Genomic DNA, 17,629 nt, shown 5'->3' with positions numbered 1-17,629 from the left:
TATGTACACTTGTCATTCCATATTTAATCACACACCCTTTCCAGGGTAAGGAGTTAACCATTTGTGAAATGTGTTAGCTGGACCAAGCAACATTTAGTCACTGGTGCAGTATTTTGAAAGTGTTCTTGCCTTTTCTGAGCTGCTTATTTCTTCACCAACATCACAAAGCATTTAAAATTAATTTGCTAAAATTAATTCTAGCATCCTTTTGTATCTGAGGTAGTCTCACATAAACTCCTCACCTACAGTGGTTTCAGCCGTTGATCAGTCCTGTGGAGGGAATTAGCAGGGCTGTAACCACCCGCCTTGATTGGCCTGTTGAGGAAAACAAGATGCGTGTTTTGGCTCTGGCTACTCGCCAGGAATTCCTCCTTCCTCACCTGTTTTGTTAACAGTAAATGTTTGTTAGAAATGGAGTAGTACAGGTAGAGATTATTGTTAATCTTTCAGACCATTTTTAGGTTGTATGTTAGGTATAGTGTATAGTCTGTATCACAGAATCTTAAAAACAAAGTTCGGATGATTTTTATAAACGCACACTATACATGTTTAATCACTTTCATCGTGGAACAGGTTCAGTTTATATGGCAATAAGTTGTGGAGAATGGATAACTGTCTCTTATCATCGCTGACCTTAGGAAGATCATCAGGCAGCCCTTACTTAAGGATTGGATTTGGTTTGAAGTTTCTTCGGAGCACTAACATTTCCCAGTCCCACTGCCATTTTTTAAGATAGGGTATGATGAGTTTCTTTCATCTCTTTACATGTGATTCCATATATATATGTTTTATATTTATTTATATCCTTTAACATATATGTAGAGAGAGAGAGAAAATATATAAATAGAAACAATGCTTATCACTTTCAAAAACTTGAAATGCTACACATCCATTGGTGACCTCAATCCTCAAGTAAGGAAACGGTGAGTAGGCTGTGCTCAGCGCTGAAATTAAAGTGTTGACTTGGTGAGGTAATAAATCACCTCTTTGGTTAGTTTAATGTAGTTATTCAGTTATTAACTTGGTTCTACCTTTTTTCTCTAGTTTCATTCATTTAATTATAATTTTTGTCACATTTCCAGGGCATACTCTCATACGATCTCCCATATTTCGTCTGTGTGTGTGTGTGTGTACATGTGCGGAGGCTATCTGAACACTCATCCGTTGTTTATTGCTAAGCATCGGGAAAGGCAGTAGCAACAACAAACTGTGACACAGTTCTCCCAACTTAGAGTGATACCAACCAGTTCTCCTGCCCTGTGCTCTGAGAGAATCTGCAACTGAACCTATTTTAAATCACTGCTTTTAGAGTAAGGCCTTGGCTCTGCCGTAAGGACATTACCTTCCCCTCTTAGTACTCTTCAAAAGGAGAGGTCCTCAGTATGCTTAGTAAAAACTTATGGAATATATCAGAAATCTAAACTTAGCCAACTCTCCCACAGGTCAGTACATAGCAATTTATATAATTTGGGGGAAAGACAAAAGGTAACAGTTTGAACAGAGAATCTAAATCATATAAAGCAGTTGGATATTATATCTATAGGTATGTGTTTGAATATGTTTATTTCTGGTCATCCTCTGCTATAACCCTGATACTGGCTTTCAGAAGAGACAATTCAGCCAATCTATATGTTGCATCATTTTTAATCACCTACTAGATGCTGTAGTAAAAATGATTGGGCATTTAATTGCTTTAAGAATATTCATTCATTGATGTGTTTACTCACTTATGCTCATTCTTGTTCCAAAAAGGATCTGAGGAGACCCCCAAAGATATAAATGATAGATGAACAACTAAAATTTAGAAAGAGATGGGAATCAAAGAAAAGGGAATTAAGGGTAGGAAAGTGAGAGGAAGCTATTCGCTCTTAAAAAATCCGTGAAACAGAAGATGTACACCTTCCTGGCAGAGAGAGCTCCTAGCGTGAAAGATTTTTTTCAGAAATGTTCTGACTTGTAAAGTATGAGCTATTTGAACTGAGTGTGGAGTTGGTGGCAAAAATATTGTACTCTTTTACTAGGTCATGACCCCCCAAAATGGACAGGAGAGCTCGTATACAAACAAGATCCCCATAGGAACGTGATGGCCAGAAGACAAGGTTCACAGGTATAACTCCGGGCAAAATACTATCTCTGTATTTCACCAAACAGTGAAATTAAAAGAAGAAAAAGCACACGAGTTAGTGAAGTTTTAGAGCAAAACCAAAATGAAGACACACTTGAGAGCTCCCAGTCTAATAATACAGTGGTGTGTCTGTCAGCTGGGGCGTGTGCAGCACGTCTGGAAGACACTCATGTTTTGGCTGATTCCTCCACAACTTCTGTGGCGAAGATGGGCTCCGGGGGCTCAGGAAGCTCACCAGCCACGGCAGCCTTTTCGGCTTCCTCATTCAAGTAGAAAAATGTGTGTTCTTCATTGAAACCTATTAAAAACAACAATAAGTTTTACTGTCTAATCCAGTGGTGCCAATTTTGACGTTCTTTGTTACATGATTTAAAGGAGATCATCTTTAGAACTGTCCAGAAGTGTCACATCACCATTAGGAAGGATTGTAGAACCACCTTAAAGTGGGCATGTCATTGTTTATACATTAACTGCAATACACTTGAGTTTGCAGTGTACCCTTAGACAACATTCTGGAACATTTGGTTTACAGCAGACTTTGGGCAGAGGCTGAGCAGCAAAGGATAAGAGGAAGATGAACTAGAGGAAAGGCTGGTACTCTGTGTGAGACAGACCATTGCCAACTAACTATTCCAAGGTAAACCACTGAGGACTTAAGACTATTCCAGTCAGGTTCCACGTGTTTCTGGGCAGGGAGAGTGTTTTAATGACTGAGCTTCTGACAAGATTTCCTACTCAATCTCTCAGTGCAGTGATTTGGTTTTCCAGTTTTTTGGTCCCCTTCATATTTATTGACCACTGCCAATGTCAGCGAAATCCTCATTAATCTGTTAATCCATTCCGGAATGCTCAGGGGCTGGCACTGTCACCAGGGAGGGGCTGGGCCTCCAGTCACTAGAGTCCTTTTTGATGCCCTGAAGCAGCTGTTTCCCTCGTGGTGAAGTCTGGCTGGAAATGTGATAGGTCACTGAAGGAACCTAAAGCTTCCACAAGTCAGGATGACAAAAAATCAGACTGATATGTAGGAACAGTATAATTTTACCTATTTGAAAAAACAAGCCTTCATGTTACCCACTAAACAATACAAAGTAACTTTTGACTGTTACACACTAAACAATACAAAGTAAATTTTGACTGCCCTCTCATGACTTAGAAATAGTCTCCCAATTATATCTTTGTTTTCTAGAAAACAAGGTCATTACCTATGTTAAACGTGACAAATTAATAATTACTATTTCTCTTGGTCGCTTTTAAAGAAATTCCTATTAGTCACAAAATAGTACTTCCTTGCTTTCATATTCAATAATCGGTATGTTCCACAATACATTCTATAATACATCTATCTCATTTAATAGTTTCATTTATGGTATACAAGTATGTCAGCACTGCTTAATTAACATACTTTTTTGCAGTATATCAATTCTATTTTAAAATACAAAATAGTTTTAGAATTTCAGAGACAACTATTGGTCTCTTTAAATGTCTTTGCATGCTTTGTTTTGGCTATCACAGTCAGTAATATATAGAGTAAAAATGTATATTTGGGGTGTTGCTCTCCAATTAGCCAGTACATAAGGTGCTTCTACCCATGCAGATTTACAAAGTTTGATGTCGTAAATGATTGGTTCATCTCTCTTGAGACCATAGCCTTTCCAAGGTACATTAAATTAACATGCTATTTACTTGAGTAAAACGAGTTGTTGCCAAGAACCACCAGGAAAACATCCACCTTTAACTTTCCTGGGCTGTGCAGAAAAACCTTAAGTATAATTTGGACCATAACAAAAGGTAGGCTTGGAAATTCCAATCAATTAAGTCTATTGAAAAGCATCACACAGCCTATTCATCAAGATTAGGGCTAGAGTTTTAAACATTCAGGTAAATAGATAATCCATTAAGAAAACAATACACGTGGCAAATGCCATCCTAGTTTTGTCAGCACTTATTTATAGTCTTTGGATTTCCCTGCCCTCCTGCCGAGAGACTTCTATTCCCCCATCTCCCAATCTTTGTTCTCTTATTCATGGCTAAGTGAAACTAAGCAAGAAAGCAGCACATACCCAGTGTTCCATTCTGGACAAGTTCTTCCTCTATAGTAAAGAGGCGATTGTACTTAGTCACCCGTTCGCCACGAGAAAGACCTCCCAACTTGATAAACCGGACACCAAGTCCAACGGCCTAAAGAGGTGAGGGAACAGCTTATTTTAAATGGAGTCATATTTTGCTAAACTAAAAACAGTTCTTTAGGGAGAAAGGACACTGCCCCTGTGTGCTGTTTTGTTTTTGCTCTCATTAAATTAATTTCTCATTTTGTTACATGAGTAAAGTGGCCTGCTTGTAAGCTGAAAGTGTCAAAGGTAGAGAGATAGTGTGACTGTACATCAGATGCTCTACTAGTCATGTAAGCATGCTGATTTTTATCTAAGAGCATTCTGGCCTTGCTTACTTCATTTTAGGAGGTAAGATTGCACGTGCACACCCCAGCCATTTAAGTGTGCTCATCATTTTACCAGGACTTCAATTTTTCTTCTTTTTAAAAGTTCAAAGATTAGCTCTCTGGGAGGAAGCAAGTCTGTTTCATAAAAGGTTACATGACTTTCTCTGCCACAGACCGCCTTTCTCTGAAATACCAATTCGGGATAAAAGCAGTGTCTTGGCAATTCTGCAATTGACCGGTTTTCAGCACTTACCAAATCGACAAGGCTGTCATCAGACGACTCTGCTTCTGCACTTCCAAAGACAGCGATGTGCTTCTTACCTATGAGCAGAGGAATTCTTTCCAGTTTTAGATCGTATGGAAACAATCATCAAATATATGAGCCTCTGGGATCAAAATTTAAAATTTGCCAGAGATTTAAAACTGTGAAGAGTCAATTATTTGACCACCTGAGAATTCTAACCCAAACGTTTGCATTTTTACTACCCTGATTTTATTTGTTTACCCCTTTGCAGTAGTTTAGATGATAAATACTAAATGAATGCCATGTTTCATCAAATTTAACATACCATAAATTGTAAGAGGCACCATTATTACCACTGTAGAGGGAAAATGCTCAAATTAGACTGATGCATTTCTAAGCTGTAAGACACAATTCAAGGTCGATCATGTTCAATGTGCATCTTTGAGTCAAAATATACAGTAAGTGCAAGGCCATTATATGCCGAAATAATGGATTTCACAATTCATGTAAAATTTTATGCAAAGGAATCTGTCGTTCTGAATGTTAACTTATTAGGAAAGCAGTGCTGATAGTATTTAATCAATCACTTGAAGATCTCAAAACCCCTTAAAATTTGCACAGTCTACAAGACTGCAAAGCCAAAGTACTTCCTATGGTGACAGAGTTGTGTCTTACAGGCAGGAGTTACAGCAGCTATCTGGAGTGGATGACAGAATGGCTGCTTGAGAGGTAGGCCCAGGAGGAAAGACCAGGCCTTGGGGCATTCCATCCACCACCTGCACGCCACCCTGTCTGGGCCGTAGACCAGGGCAGCCTGCATGCTAAGGGACTACAGGCATTTCATTCCAGCCTCTGGCACCAGCCCAGGCCCTTGGCTGCCAGGCTCGCTCTGAGTCCTGCTCCAGGTCTGAGACCAGCCTGCTGCCTAGTTCCTGAGACCCACTCACGATATGCATGTTTCAGGCCCTGTGCATAAGTGAACAAAACTCCCATGAACTCCTGGGAGTTTACAGTCTAGTGGAGGATACCAGACGTTAAATAGCCTACAAGTAATTGTGAACAGTACTATAATTGAAAATATAGGATAAGAAAGGTTCAGAGCAACCAGTGAGGGGTGGAGGAAGTCAGGGAAGGCATGTAGACCTGAAGAGGTTTCATTTAAGGCAAAAAGACCTGAAGGAATAGTTAGCCAACTAAATGGTACAGGGCAAAGCATTCTAGGCCGAAGGAACAGCATGTTCAAAGACCTCAAGGCTGTAAAAAGTTTGAAACTTTTGAGGAGTTGAAAAAAAGCCATTGTGGGCTAGTGATTGAAAAAAAAATCACTGTGGTGTCTTGTGAAGCTGAGAGGGCTGTGGCCTCAGCCACCTGTTTGCAGTAGCCCTCCCTGAAGGGGAGGGCCCCCGGGCAGGGCTGTTACTGGAACATTATGAAGTGAATCAGTAGTAAGCTGCGTTTTGTTTTCCAGTACCGAATCACTCACAAATGGTTGGGGTGTTTTTTTCTTCCAAGATTTATTCCATGCTTTTTATTAACTGATATACTGCATATTTAAGTTCATTATGAGTCTTTCAGAGCTATACTTTTACTCACTGTCAATAAGATTGGTCACTTCCACCAAGTCGGACATCGTAGTTTGATTTGTGTGTTTTACGATCAGCCCGCTGCATCTGAGGATGCCGACGTTCCCATCCTCTAGAAGTTTAGAGATGCTTTTGGATGCGGTGCCTGCAATTATGTAACACTTGGAGCCAAGAGCATTGTAGATGCTGTCCCACTGTTCAGAGTCCTGGGTAAATATTTAAGAACTGATCATTACAACGTAGGGGACATCACCACAAAACGACAGGAATCATACAGCACGTAATCAGTTACACACCTTTCTGAGACACACAAAACAGGGGTGGGGGGCTTGCTTTGTTTGCATCTGCGGCTTCATGTTGCCCATACCACAGCCACACAAATTAACAAGCTTCATGGAACAGAAACTTAGAGTGATTAAAGTTGAGCTTGAAGATCTAGTGAATAAAATGTTAATACACATTAAATGCTATTCTCCACATTAATTATGTCGTTCAAGCACAGGCTCTTCCTACCCACTGTGTTATCCATGATGCTGCTGAAGACTGGCTGGTTAGGAGATTTTAGTGTTATTTCTGGTAAAAAGGAAACTGAAGGAAATGAGCCTGCGGGGATGAAGACCCTCATTCCCAACACCCTTATTTTTTATTGGTGAGACCACCAAATGAAATGAAATGCTCATTATTTAAATAGTAATGTACAGTCTTCCCAGCCATTGTACCAGATTTCAACCTGTCCCATTAGAACAGACCATGCAGGTACATCTTATCACATTAAAAAGAGCTGTGGCCAGAGCCTTGGTTATCGCATTAAAAAGAGCTGTGGCCAGAGCCTTGGGACAAGAAGCAGAAGATAGGTCTGGCAAGATTAAAGAACTAGGCTCAGCATCTTCCACAAGTGCTGGGGTGTAGCACAGTCTGTGAAAGGAAAGATGGGACTGAGAGAGCCTGGGGCTCCAGTAAGATCCAGCATTCTCTTTGTCCCTCAAATTTAAATAGGTGAGTTGTCTCAAAGAGGGTACCAGCTCACTATATCTAATGGTTCTCAAATTCATAAAATCAAGAATGTAAGTTTTGAAGTTTAAGTGGGTTAGGAAGAGAGAGTTCTATGGCACATAAACAACCCTGCATTAGTGTGAAAAAATGCATTAGGTGCATTAGTGTGAATAAATCAGAAACCTCAATATCTCACACCTTTTAAAAATATGGCTTTGTAATTTCTGTGCATGCATAGTAACTGGATTTAGGTTTAAAAAACATTTGGCCTAGTTGAAGTCCTGTTTCCATGAGCACTTGGAAATGATATGTGATTAACCTATTGAAACACCCGCTAGCACATTGGGCTCGCCTGCCATCAGTTAGGCTGCTTGTAAATACCCAGGTATTCCTGAAGTGCTGGGAGATACTTGTTTCATTCCATAGACAGGCACACTCCTGTGTGTTTCTGCTATTCATTTGCTTAGTAAGTGCCTTTTCTCAAAAATGCCAAAATAAAGCAACTCAGCCCCAGCCCAAATTACAACACATTTCAAATCTACAGATCCAAAAGAAATATTTTATTCTGTTTTATTATAAAATTCAAGTTGAATCCTGTTACCTCCTTCCTGAAAGGATCAATTAAGGCAATAATTGAAGGGAACTTGTTGATCAGCTCCACATACAGGTCAACCATCTCAGCTGCATTTTTGTAGGTTCCCATCATCACTTCATACTTTCCTTTACTCTGATAAGTATAAGGAAGATATTAAAGGATAAATGATGAATTCTGCAAACATTAAAGATGTGATTCAAATTCATTTTCATTCATTTCATATAAAAGACTGCAAACAGATTATTTCCAGGCCACATTCACCTGAGAAATCTATGCATTTTACTTTAAATATATGTTAAATGTCAACCTGGGAAAATCAAGTCAGCATTCCTCTGGATGCCCCATAGATTTCCCACTGACTTCAGATGAAGCCTTCTGTACAAAAAAAAACGAGTAAAGAGCAGGAGGGGAGTAATTTCTTATTTAAGTTTTGTAACGTGGTGCCAGATACTGCTTGGATAGATGGGCAATAACATAAATTCATAAACAGAATAGCAATGCAGACCTGCCTACTCACTAGAAATACCATCGTTCAGCTCACAGTGAATGAATAGCTTGTTTACTGTAAATATTCTAAAATTTGAAAGCGGGGCTAAGCTTTTGAGATACCAACAACCAATATGAAATGTAAAGAGGTTTACATGAAGGCAAGCATGCAAGTTCTAGTAGTAACAATATTGTTTTGAAAGTGGAGTTCTAGTGCAACCCATTCATTTGAAGTCTAGAACACCCCCAAGTCATTAAGCATAGGAGTAAACAAAGCTGGAGGATCTAGTGTAGTCTCTGTAAACACAGCACCCTTATGTCCAGTCCAAGTCTGTATCCAGGGATGGCACCTGGGATACTTAGGTACTGGGAGGGAGGTGGAATGGACCAGAATGGCTCTTTGATTTATTAATGCCTTCCTGTTGCTGCTAATAGAATGGATTCCATTGGAATTAAGCAGGGTCCTAATAAGTCCATCATTGAAAAGATTCTATGCGTCTTTTCACGTAAAATATAGCAGCAAGAACTCTCAGTTTCTATACTGCAAAACATATGCAATCCTATCTTGTCAGAGAGGAAGTGATAATGATTTTGAACTAACACTGTAAGAATTATCTGATATCAAGCTAAAGCATTTTACTGAATATAAGCAATAAATACCCATTCTAGTTAACACTAGCAGTCAGTATTTTCATAGTTCTTGGTATACGTTGCTGATGAAAACATGCAATTATTTCTCTTACTGGTATGCCTAGGAACCAATGATTATGTGAAGAATACGAAATTACATTAAATATTCCTTTATGCGCTTAGTTTCTTTAGGAAAGTAAAAACTTTTAAAAGTCAGCTGAAACTTAGTTTTCTTATATACTATTCAAGATTTCCTTTGAAGTTAAAAGAATCACAAATTAAAGTGGAATCGTATTTGGTCATGTGCCCTGAATTTGACATTAATTACTATTATTAATTATTCTCCAAAAACTTCAATAACTTAGAAATACTTTTATATTTAAAATTTGAGAGAGGGCAGACAGCAGAAGCAAGAAGAACTACAATCCTGCAGCCTGTGGAACAAAAACCACATTCACAGAAACATAGACAAGATGAAAAGGCAGAGGGCTATGTACCAGATGAAGGAACAGGATAAAACCCCAGAAAAACAACTAAATGAAGTGGAGATATGCCTTCCAGAAAAAGAATTCAGAATAATGATAGTGAAGATGATCCAGGCCCTCAGAAAAAGAATGGAGGCAAAGATCAAGAGGATGCAAGAAATGTTTAACAAAGACCTAGAAGAATTAAAGAACAAACAGAGATGAACACTACAATAACAAATGAAAAATACACTAGAAGGAATCAATAGCAGAATAACTGAGGCAGAAGAATGGATAAGTGACCTGGAAGACAGAATGGTGGAATTCACTGCTGCAGAACAGAATAAAGAAAAAAGAATGAAAAGAAATGAAGACACCCTAAGAGACCTCTGGGACAACATTAAACACCACTCATGTTATAGGGGTCCCAGAAGGAGAAGAGAGAGAAGAGACCCGAGAAAATATTTGAAGAGATTATAGTTGAAAACTTCCCTAACTTGGGAAAGGAAATAGCCACCCAAGTCCAGGAAGCACAGAGAGTCCCAGGCAGGATAAACCCAAGGAGAAACATGCCGAGACACATAGTAATCAAATTGGCAAAAATTAAAGACGAAGAAAAATTACTGAAAGCAACAAGAGAAAAATGACAAATAACATACAAGGGAACTCCCATCAGGTTAACAGATGATTTCTCAGCAGAAACTCTACAAGCCAGAAGAGAGTGGCATGATATATTTAAAGTGATGAAAGGGAAGAACCTACAACCAAGATTACTCTACCCGGCAAGGATCTCATTCAGATTCAATGGAGACATCAAAAGCTTTACAGACAAGCAAACGCTAAGGGACTTCAGCACCACCAAACCAGCTCTACACTAAATACTAAAGGAACTTCTCTAAGTGGGAAACACAAGAGAAGAAAAGGACCTACAAAAACAAACCCATTACAATTAAGAAAATGGTAATAGGAACATACATATCGATAATTACCTTAAACGTGAATGGATTAAATGCTCCAACCAAAAGACACAGGCTTGCTGAATGGATACAAAAACAAGACCCAGGGCTTCCCTGGTGACGCAGTGGTTGAGGGTCCGCCTGCTGATGTGGGGGGATGCGGGTTCGTGCCCCGGTCTGGGGGGACCCACATGCCGTGGAGAGGCTGGGCCCGTGAGCCATGGCCACTGAGCCTGTGCGTCCAGAGCCTGTGCTCTGCAACGGGAGAAGCTGCAACAGTGAGAGGCCCGTGTACCGCAAAAACAAAACAAAACAAAACAAAACCCATATATATGCTGTCTACAAGGGACCCACTTCAGACCTAGGGACACATACAGACTGAAAGTGAGGGGATGGAAAAAGATATTCCATGCAAATGGAAATCAAAAGAAAGCTGGAGCAGCAATACTCATATCAGATAAAATAGACTTTAAAGAATGTTACAAGAGACAAGGAAGGACACTACATAATGATCAAGGGATAAATCCAAGAAGAAGATATAACAATTATAAATATAGATGCACCCAACATAGGAGCACCTCAATACATAAGGCAACTGCTAACAGCTATAAAAGAGGAAATCAACAGAAACACAATAATTGTGGGGGACTTTAACACCTCACTTACACCAATGGACAGATCATCCAAACAGAAAATTAATAAGGAAACAAGCTTTAAATGATAGACCAGATAGATTTCATTGATATTTTTAGGACATTCCATCCAAAAAATGCAGATAACACTTTCTTCTCAAGTGCGCACAGAACATTCTCCAGGATAGATCACATCTTGGGTCACAAATCAAGCCTCAGTAAATTTAAGAAAACTAAAATCATATCAAGCATCTTTTTTGACCACAATGCTATGAGATTACAAATCAGTTACAGGGAAAAAAATGTAAAAAACACGAACACATGGAGGCTAAACAGTACGTTACTAAATAACCAAGAGACCACTGAAGAAATCAAAGAGGAAATCAAAAAATACCTAGAGACAAATGACAACAAAAACACAATGATCCAAAACCTATGGGATGCAGCAAAAGCAGTTCTAAGAGGGAAGTTTATAGCAATACAAGCCTACCTCAAGAAACAACAAAAATCTCAAATAAACAATCTAACCTTACACCTAAGGGAACTAGAGAAAGAAGAACAAACAAAACCCAAAGTTAGCAAAAGGAAAGAAATCATAAAGATCAGAGCAGAAATAAAAGAAATAGAAACAAAGAAAACAATAGCAAAGATCAATAAAACTAAAAGCTGGTTCTTTAAGAAGATAAACAAAATTGATAAACCATTAGCCAGACTCATCAAGAAAAAAAGGGAGAGGACTCAAATCAATAAAATTAGAAGTGAAAAAGGAGAAGTTACAACAGAAACCGCAGAAATACAAAGCATCCTAAGAGACTACTGCAAGCAACTCTATGCCAATAAAATGGACAACCTGGAAGAAATGGACGAATTCTTAGAAAGGTATAACCTTCCAAGACTGAACCAGGAAGAAACAGAAAATATGAACAGACCAATCACAAGTAATGAAATTGAAACTGTGATTAAAAATCTTGCAACAAACAAAAGTCCAGGACCAGATGGCTTCACAGGTGAATTCTATCAAACATTTAGAGAAGAACTAACACCATCCTTCTCAAACTCTTCCCAAAAATTGCAGAGGAAGGAACACTCTCAAACCCATTCTATGAGGCCACCATCACCTTGATACCAAAACTAGACAAAGATACTACAAAAAAAGAAAATTACAGATCAATATCACTGATGAATATAGATGCAAAAATCCTCAACAAAATACTAGCAAACAGAATCCAACAACACATTAAAAGGATCATACACCATGATCAAGTGGAATTTATCCCAGGGATGCAAGGATTCTTCAATATATGCAAATCAATCAATGTGATACACCATATTAACAAATTGAAGAATAAAAACCATATGATCATCTCAATAGATGCAGAAAAAGCTTTCGACAAAATTCAACACCGATTTATGATAAAAACTCTCCAGAAAGTGGGCATAGAGGGAACTTACCTCAACATAATAAAGGCCATGTATGACAAACCCACAGCAAACATCATTCTCAATGGTGAAAAACTGAAAGCATTTCCCCTAAGATCAGGAATGAGACAAGGATGTCCACTCTCACCACTATTATTCAACATAGCTTTGGAAGTCCTAGCCACAGCAATCAGAGAAGAAAAAGAAATAAAAGGAATACACATTGGAAAAGAAGAAGTAAAACTGTCACTGTTTGCAGATGACATGATACTATACATAGAGAATCGTAAAGAGGCCACCAGAAAACTACTAGAGCTAATCAATGAATTTGGTAAAGTTGCAGGATACAAAATTAATGCACAGAAATCTCTTGCATTCCTATACACTGATGAAAAATCTGAAAGAGAAATTAAGGAAACACTCCCATTTTCCATTGCAACAAAAAGAATAAAATACCTAGGAATAAACCTTCCTAGGGAAACAAAAGACCTGTATGCAGAAAACTATAACACACTGATGAAGGATATTAAAGATGATACAAACAAACAGATGGAGAGATATACCATGTTCTTGGATTGGAAGAAGCAATATTGTGAAAATGACTATACTACTCAAAGCAATCTACAGATTCAATGCAATCCCTATCAAATACCAATGTTATTTTTTACAGAACTAGAACAAAAAAATCTTAAAATCTGTATGGAGACACAAAAGACCCTGAATAGCCAAAGCAGTCTTGAGGGAAAAAAAACAGAGCTGGAGGAATCAGACTCCCTGACTTCAAACTATACTACAAAGCTACAGTAATCAAGACAGCATGATACTGGCACAAAAATAGAAATAGAGATCAATGGAACAGGTTAGAAAGCCCAGAGATAAACCCACGCACCTATGGTCAACTAATCTATGACAAAGGAGGAAAGGATATACAATTGGGAAAAGACAGTCTCTTCAATAAGTGGTGCTGGGGCAACTGGACAGCTACATGCAAAAGAATGAAATTAGAACACTCCCTAACACCATACACAAAAATAAACTCAAAATGGATTAGAAACCTAAATGTAAGGCTGGACACTATAAAACTCTCAGAGGAAAACATAGGAAGAACACTCTTTGACATAAATCACAGCAAGATCTTTTTTTTTTTTTTTTTTTAACGCGGGCCTCTCACTGTTGTGGCCTCTCTGTTGCGGAGCACAGGCTCCAGATGCGCAGGCTCAGTGGCCATGGCTCACGGGCCCAGCCGCTCTGTGACATGTGGGATCTTCCCGGACTGGGGCACAAACCCGTGTCCCCTGCATCGGCAGGCGGACTCTCAACCACTGTGCCACCAGGGAAGCCCAGCAAGATCTTTGATCCACCTCCTAGAGAAATGGAAATAAAACCAAAAATAAACAAATGGGACCTAATGAAACTTAAAAGCTTTTGCAAAGAAAAGGAAACTACAAACACGACGAAAAGACAACCCTCAGAATGGGAGAAAATATTTGCAAACAAATCAACAGACAAAGGATTAATCTCCAAAATATATAAACACCTCATGCAGCTCAATATTAAAAAAACAAACAACCCAATCCAAAATGGGCAGAAAAGCTAAATAGACATTTCTCCAAAGAAGACATACAGATGGCCAAGAATCACATGAAAAGCTGGTCAACATCACTAATTATTAGAGAATGCAAATCAAAACTACAATGAGGTATCACCTCACACCAGTTAGAATGGGCATCATCAGAAAATCTACAAACAACAAATGCTGGAGAAGGTGTGGAGAAAAGGGAACCCTCTTGCATTATTGATGGGAATGTAAATTGGTACAGCCACTATGGAGAACAGTATGGAGGTTCCTTAAAAAACTAAAAATAGAATTACCATATGATCCAGCAATCCCACTACTGGGCATATACCCAGAGAAAACCATAATTCAAAAAGACACATGCAGGGCTTCCCTGTTGGCACAGTGGTTGAGAGTCCGCCTGCCGATACAGGGGACACGGGTTCGTGCCCCGGTCTGGGAAGATCCCACATGCCACAGAGCGGCTGGGCCCGTGAGCCACGGCCGCTGAGCCTGCGCGTCCAGAGCCTGTGCTCCGCAATGGGAGAGGCCACAGCAGTGAGAGGCCCGCGTACCGCAAAAAAAAAAAAGACACATGCACCCCAATGTTCACTTCAGCACTATTTACAATAGCCAGGTCACGGAAGCAACCTAAATGCCCATCGACAGATGAATGGATAAAGAAGATGTGGTAAATATATACAATGGAATATTACTCAGCCATAAAAAGCAACGAAATTGGGTCATTTGTAGAGATGTGGATGGACCTAGAGTCTGTCATACTGAGTGAAGTAAGTCAGAAAGAGAAAAACAAAAGCGTATATTAACACATATATGTGGAATCTAGAAAAATGGTACAGATGAACCAGTTTGCAAGGCGGAAATAGAGACACAGATGTCGAGAAGAAATGTATGGACACCAAGGGGGGAAAATGGCGGGGTGGTGGTGGTGTGATGAATTAGGAGATTGGGATTGACATGTATACACTAATATGTACAAAATAGGTAACTGATAAGAACCTGCTGTATAAAAAAATAAATTAAATAAAATTCAAAAAAAAAAAAGTGAATCACCAGCAGAAACTCAAAGAACCACATGTCTAGAAGGGCTTATCAAGTCATAGTTACAACTGAGCCACTTTTTATGCTTGACCAATTCAGCATTCACCAACCAAATGAATGTACTCTGCAGAACATACCAGTTTGTTAAATTATTTTTAATAGTTCTCATGATTTCAATGTAAGCAATCCATTTTAGACATTTTTATTACAGAATTTCTATATATAATTATGGTGACATTTCTGTTAATTTTTAAAGTTATATGGTTATATTATTGTCTGGTCATTAGTTAACTTACCTTTCTCAACTCCAGTATATTTGGACCCCTCCCATGGTACTAACTTAAAAAGTAGGATTTCTTTGGAAATACGTACAGATAGGCTCTTCTTTTGAGTTCTAATTTAAAAACAATGAGACTGCAACAAAAAGTAAATGTTCTGGAGTGGAAACTTACATAGTCCATCAGTTCATGTGCAGCACAGTTGATGGCTAGGTGGAGATTCGTTCCCATTTCTAGCCCCAGGTTCGCACAGATTCCTTGTATTAGGAGCAGTGGCTGCTCTATGGTGTCATAATTAATGGTTAAACAGCCAAGATGGGACATCTTGCCGGTGATCTGCTGCTTCAGGATCAAGAAAATCATGCACGTAAATAGAGCACATTAAGGTTCTTGGGGCTTCCAGTGGCTGGCAATTTGTAACAGACACAGCTCTCCAAACACGGGGTCCTCTGATTCTCGATTAATCCTGCCCCTAGTTCCCACTCATCTCTGCATATTTTCAGGCAGATGATTGTCCTGCAGTACCTGGGAATAACTTTCTTACTCCCACGGTTTTCAAGTTTGACCTAGGAATACACTTTGCTCTCTTTAGTTGCCCATGTTATTATCTCTTTATTGGCTCTATCATTGTACACAGGCTCACCTGAGCCATAACCACCAGGTTGGTGACTCTACAGGCTGTCCCTGTAAATGTCTGTCCTGCCTGTCCCTTCTTCCTCCAAACCTGCTCTTTCCTATGTTCCATTTTCCTTTAGAAGATTATAAGTGTTAAAACTTAAAAATTTAACTCTCCTTCAGGAAAAGTTTTATTTTAAAAGGGATTGAAGACTTCAGCTAAAAGGATGTAGCACTGAGGATGCATTGCAGTGGAAGAAGATTTGAGGACCCAGATGAGCTCAGGGGAAAGGCAGCCATAGGCTTCGATTGCAAGGTCAGCCTTGACGTGCCCTCATCATAAATTGTCACTATGCAATTTTAACGTAAGTTGAAGCAGTATCACTAAGGGGTGTGTGTGTGTGTGTGTGTGTGTGTGTGTGTGTGTGTGTGTACCAGTCTCAAGAGCAAACATGAAAGTAGGTATAAATATCCTATTTTTACTGATGATAGTACTCGTTAAGTATAAGAACCATCCAACATTTTTAATGTCAGTGAGAGGAACCTTTTATTTGGCAAAGGAATAGTTGGGGAAATTTTTGTGTGTCAGTTAAGGAGTTTCATTACGGAGTCTTCAAAACTATGAAAGCATCACTTATTTGGTGCTTACTAAATGCCAGGTACCATTCTAAACACTTTACATAAAGTAAATACATTTACTCCTTACATCAATCCCATGAAGCAGGTACCATTATTATCCCTATTTAAGAGAGAGTTGAGTAACTTGGAACAGATTTTAATCCAGGTAGTTGAGCCTCTAGTAGTCCTTGCCTCTAATTCTGGTATGGCTGCCTCTCTAGAATCTATCATCTATCCTGTTTCTAATGGTGGGGAGGTGGGGGTAGTAGTAAAGCTGATCTCAGGAAGGGCTGATCTTGGTCTAAGTTTCTCAGAATACATCAGACAACCTGCTGGAATGAAGGGAACAGAGCTGAGATTTGCTACTTGTTCACCAGCCCCTGCCTCTCTTGCAAGGTCCAGTTCTAGTATACACACCTGTCAAGGATTTTACTTACTGCTGTATCTGTTCACACATTTCTCTTCTCTCTCCCAAGTTTAAAGAGGAACTTAACTTTTTATCTCCACCAAGTCCTCTCCTTCCTTTACTAGTCCTTCTTGCTGATGACTTCAACGGACCCTGAAGTCCCTGACATCCAGGTAGTGATTGCAGGGTTATCAGAGCAAATATCACACATGTGAGCAACCCTCATCCATTTGCATTATCTTCGGGGTTCTTGTTGGTTGTTCTAACTATATTGCTGAAAGTCAGGCATATAACAGGTGTATCTGTCAGAGCGCCCACAGTCACCAAAGTGATGGACTGATCAAGTGCAGCTGGCTGAGGTCTGCAGCCCATTTTCACCAGGCTTGTTTGCCTGACCCTCCTGGCAAAATCTGAGCTCTGGCAATGGTTCATCTGAAATGGTGCCTCAGTGCTTTTGGGGGACCAGATGAAGGAATTGCTATCTTTTTGTGCCTTTTCTTTCTTTCTTTGGTAGTATTAAAATTAAAAGCC

At 39.3% G+C, this 17,629-nt stretch overlaps 2 protein-coding genes across 4 annotated transcripts in view; one reads left to right on the top strand and one right to left on the bottom strand.

The window, feature by feature from the left end:
* SHTN1 (shootin 1) overlaps nt 1–2,216 on the top strand; it is a 117,955-nt gene extending 115,739 nt beyond the window's left edge. Inside the window, exon 17 of the mRNA XM_027112696.1 lies at nt 2,022–2,216. Coding sequence (XP_026968497.1) covers nt 2,022–2,028 — 7 coding nt within the window. The 3' untranslated portion in view covers nt 2,029–2,216. The remainder of the gene's footprint in view (nt 1–2,021) is intronic.
* The window catches only part of ENO4 (enolase 4), a 27,909-nt gene continuing 12,495 nt past the window's right edge, over nt 2,216–17,629 (bottom strand). Inside the window, exons 9-14 of one of the 3 annotated variants that reach the window (XM_027112698.1) lie at nt 15,634–15,801; nt 7,984–8,109; nt 6,400–6,595; nt 4,816–4,883; nt 4,186–4,303; nt 2,216–2,423 (exon numbers count right to left, since the gene is read on the bottom strand). In XM_027112698.1, coding sequence (XP_026968499.1) covers nt 2,293–2,423; nt 4,186–4,303; nt 4,816–4,883; nt 6,400–6,595; nt 7,984–8,109; nt 15,634–15,801 — 807 coding nt within the window. In that variant the 3' untranslated portion in view covers nt 2,216–2,292. The remainder of the gene's footprint in view (nt 2,424–4,185; nt 4,304–4,815; nt 4,884–6,399; nt 6,596–7,983; nt 8,110–15,633; nt 15,802–17,629) is intronic. The other 2 variants (XM_027112699.1, XM_027112700.1) reach the window with 2 other exon arrangements.

Source organism: Aethalodelphis obliquidens, unplaced genomic scaffold, assembly GCF_003676395.1.
Source record: "Aethalodelphis obliquidens isolate GAN/ISIS:26980383/991018 unplaced genomic scaffold, ASM367639v1 scaffold11, whole genome shotgun sequence".
NCBI lineage: Eukaryota > Metazoa > Chordata > Mammalia > Artiodactyla > Delphinidae > Aethalodelphis > Aethalodelphis obliquidens.
Note: the sequence above shows the minus strand (reverse complement) of the source record. Positions and strands in the feature narration are given on the sequence as shown.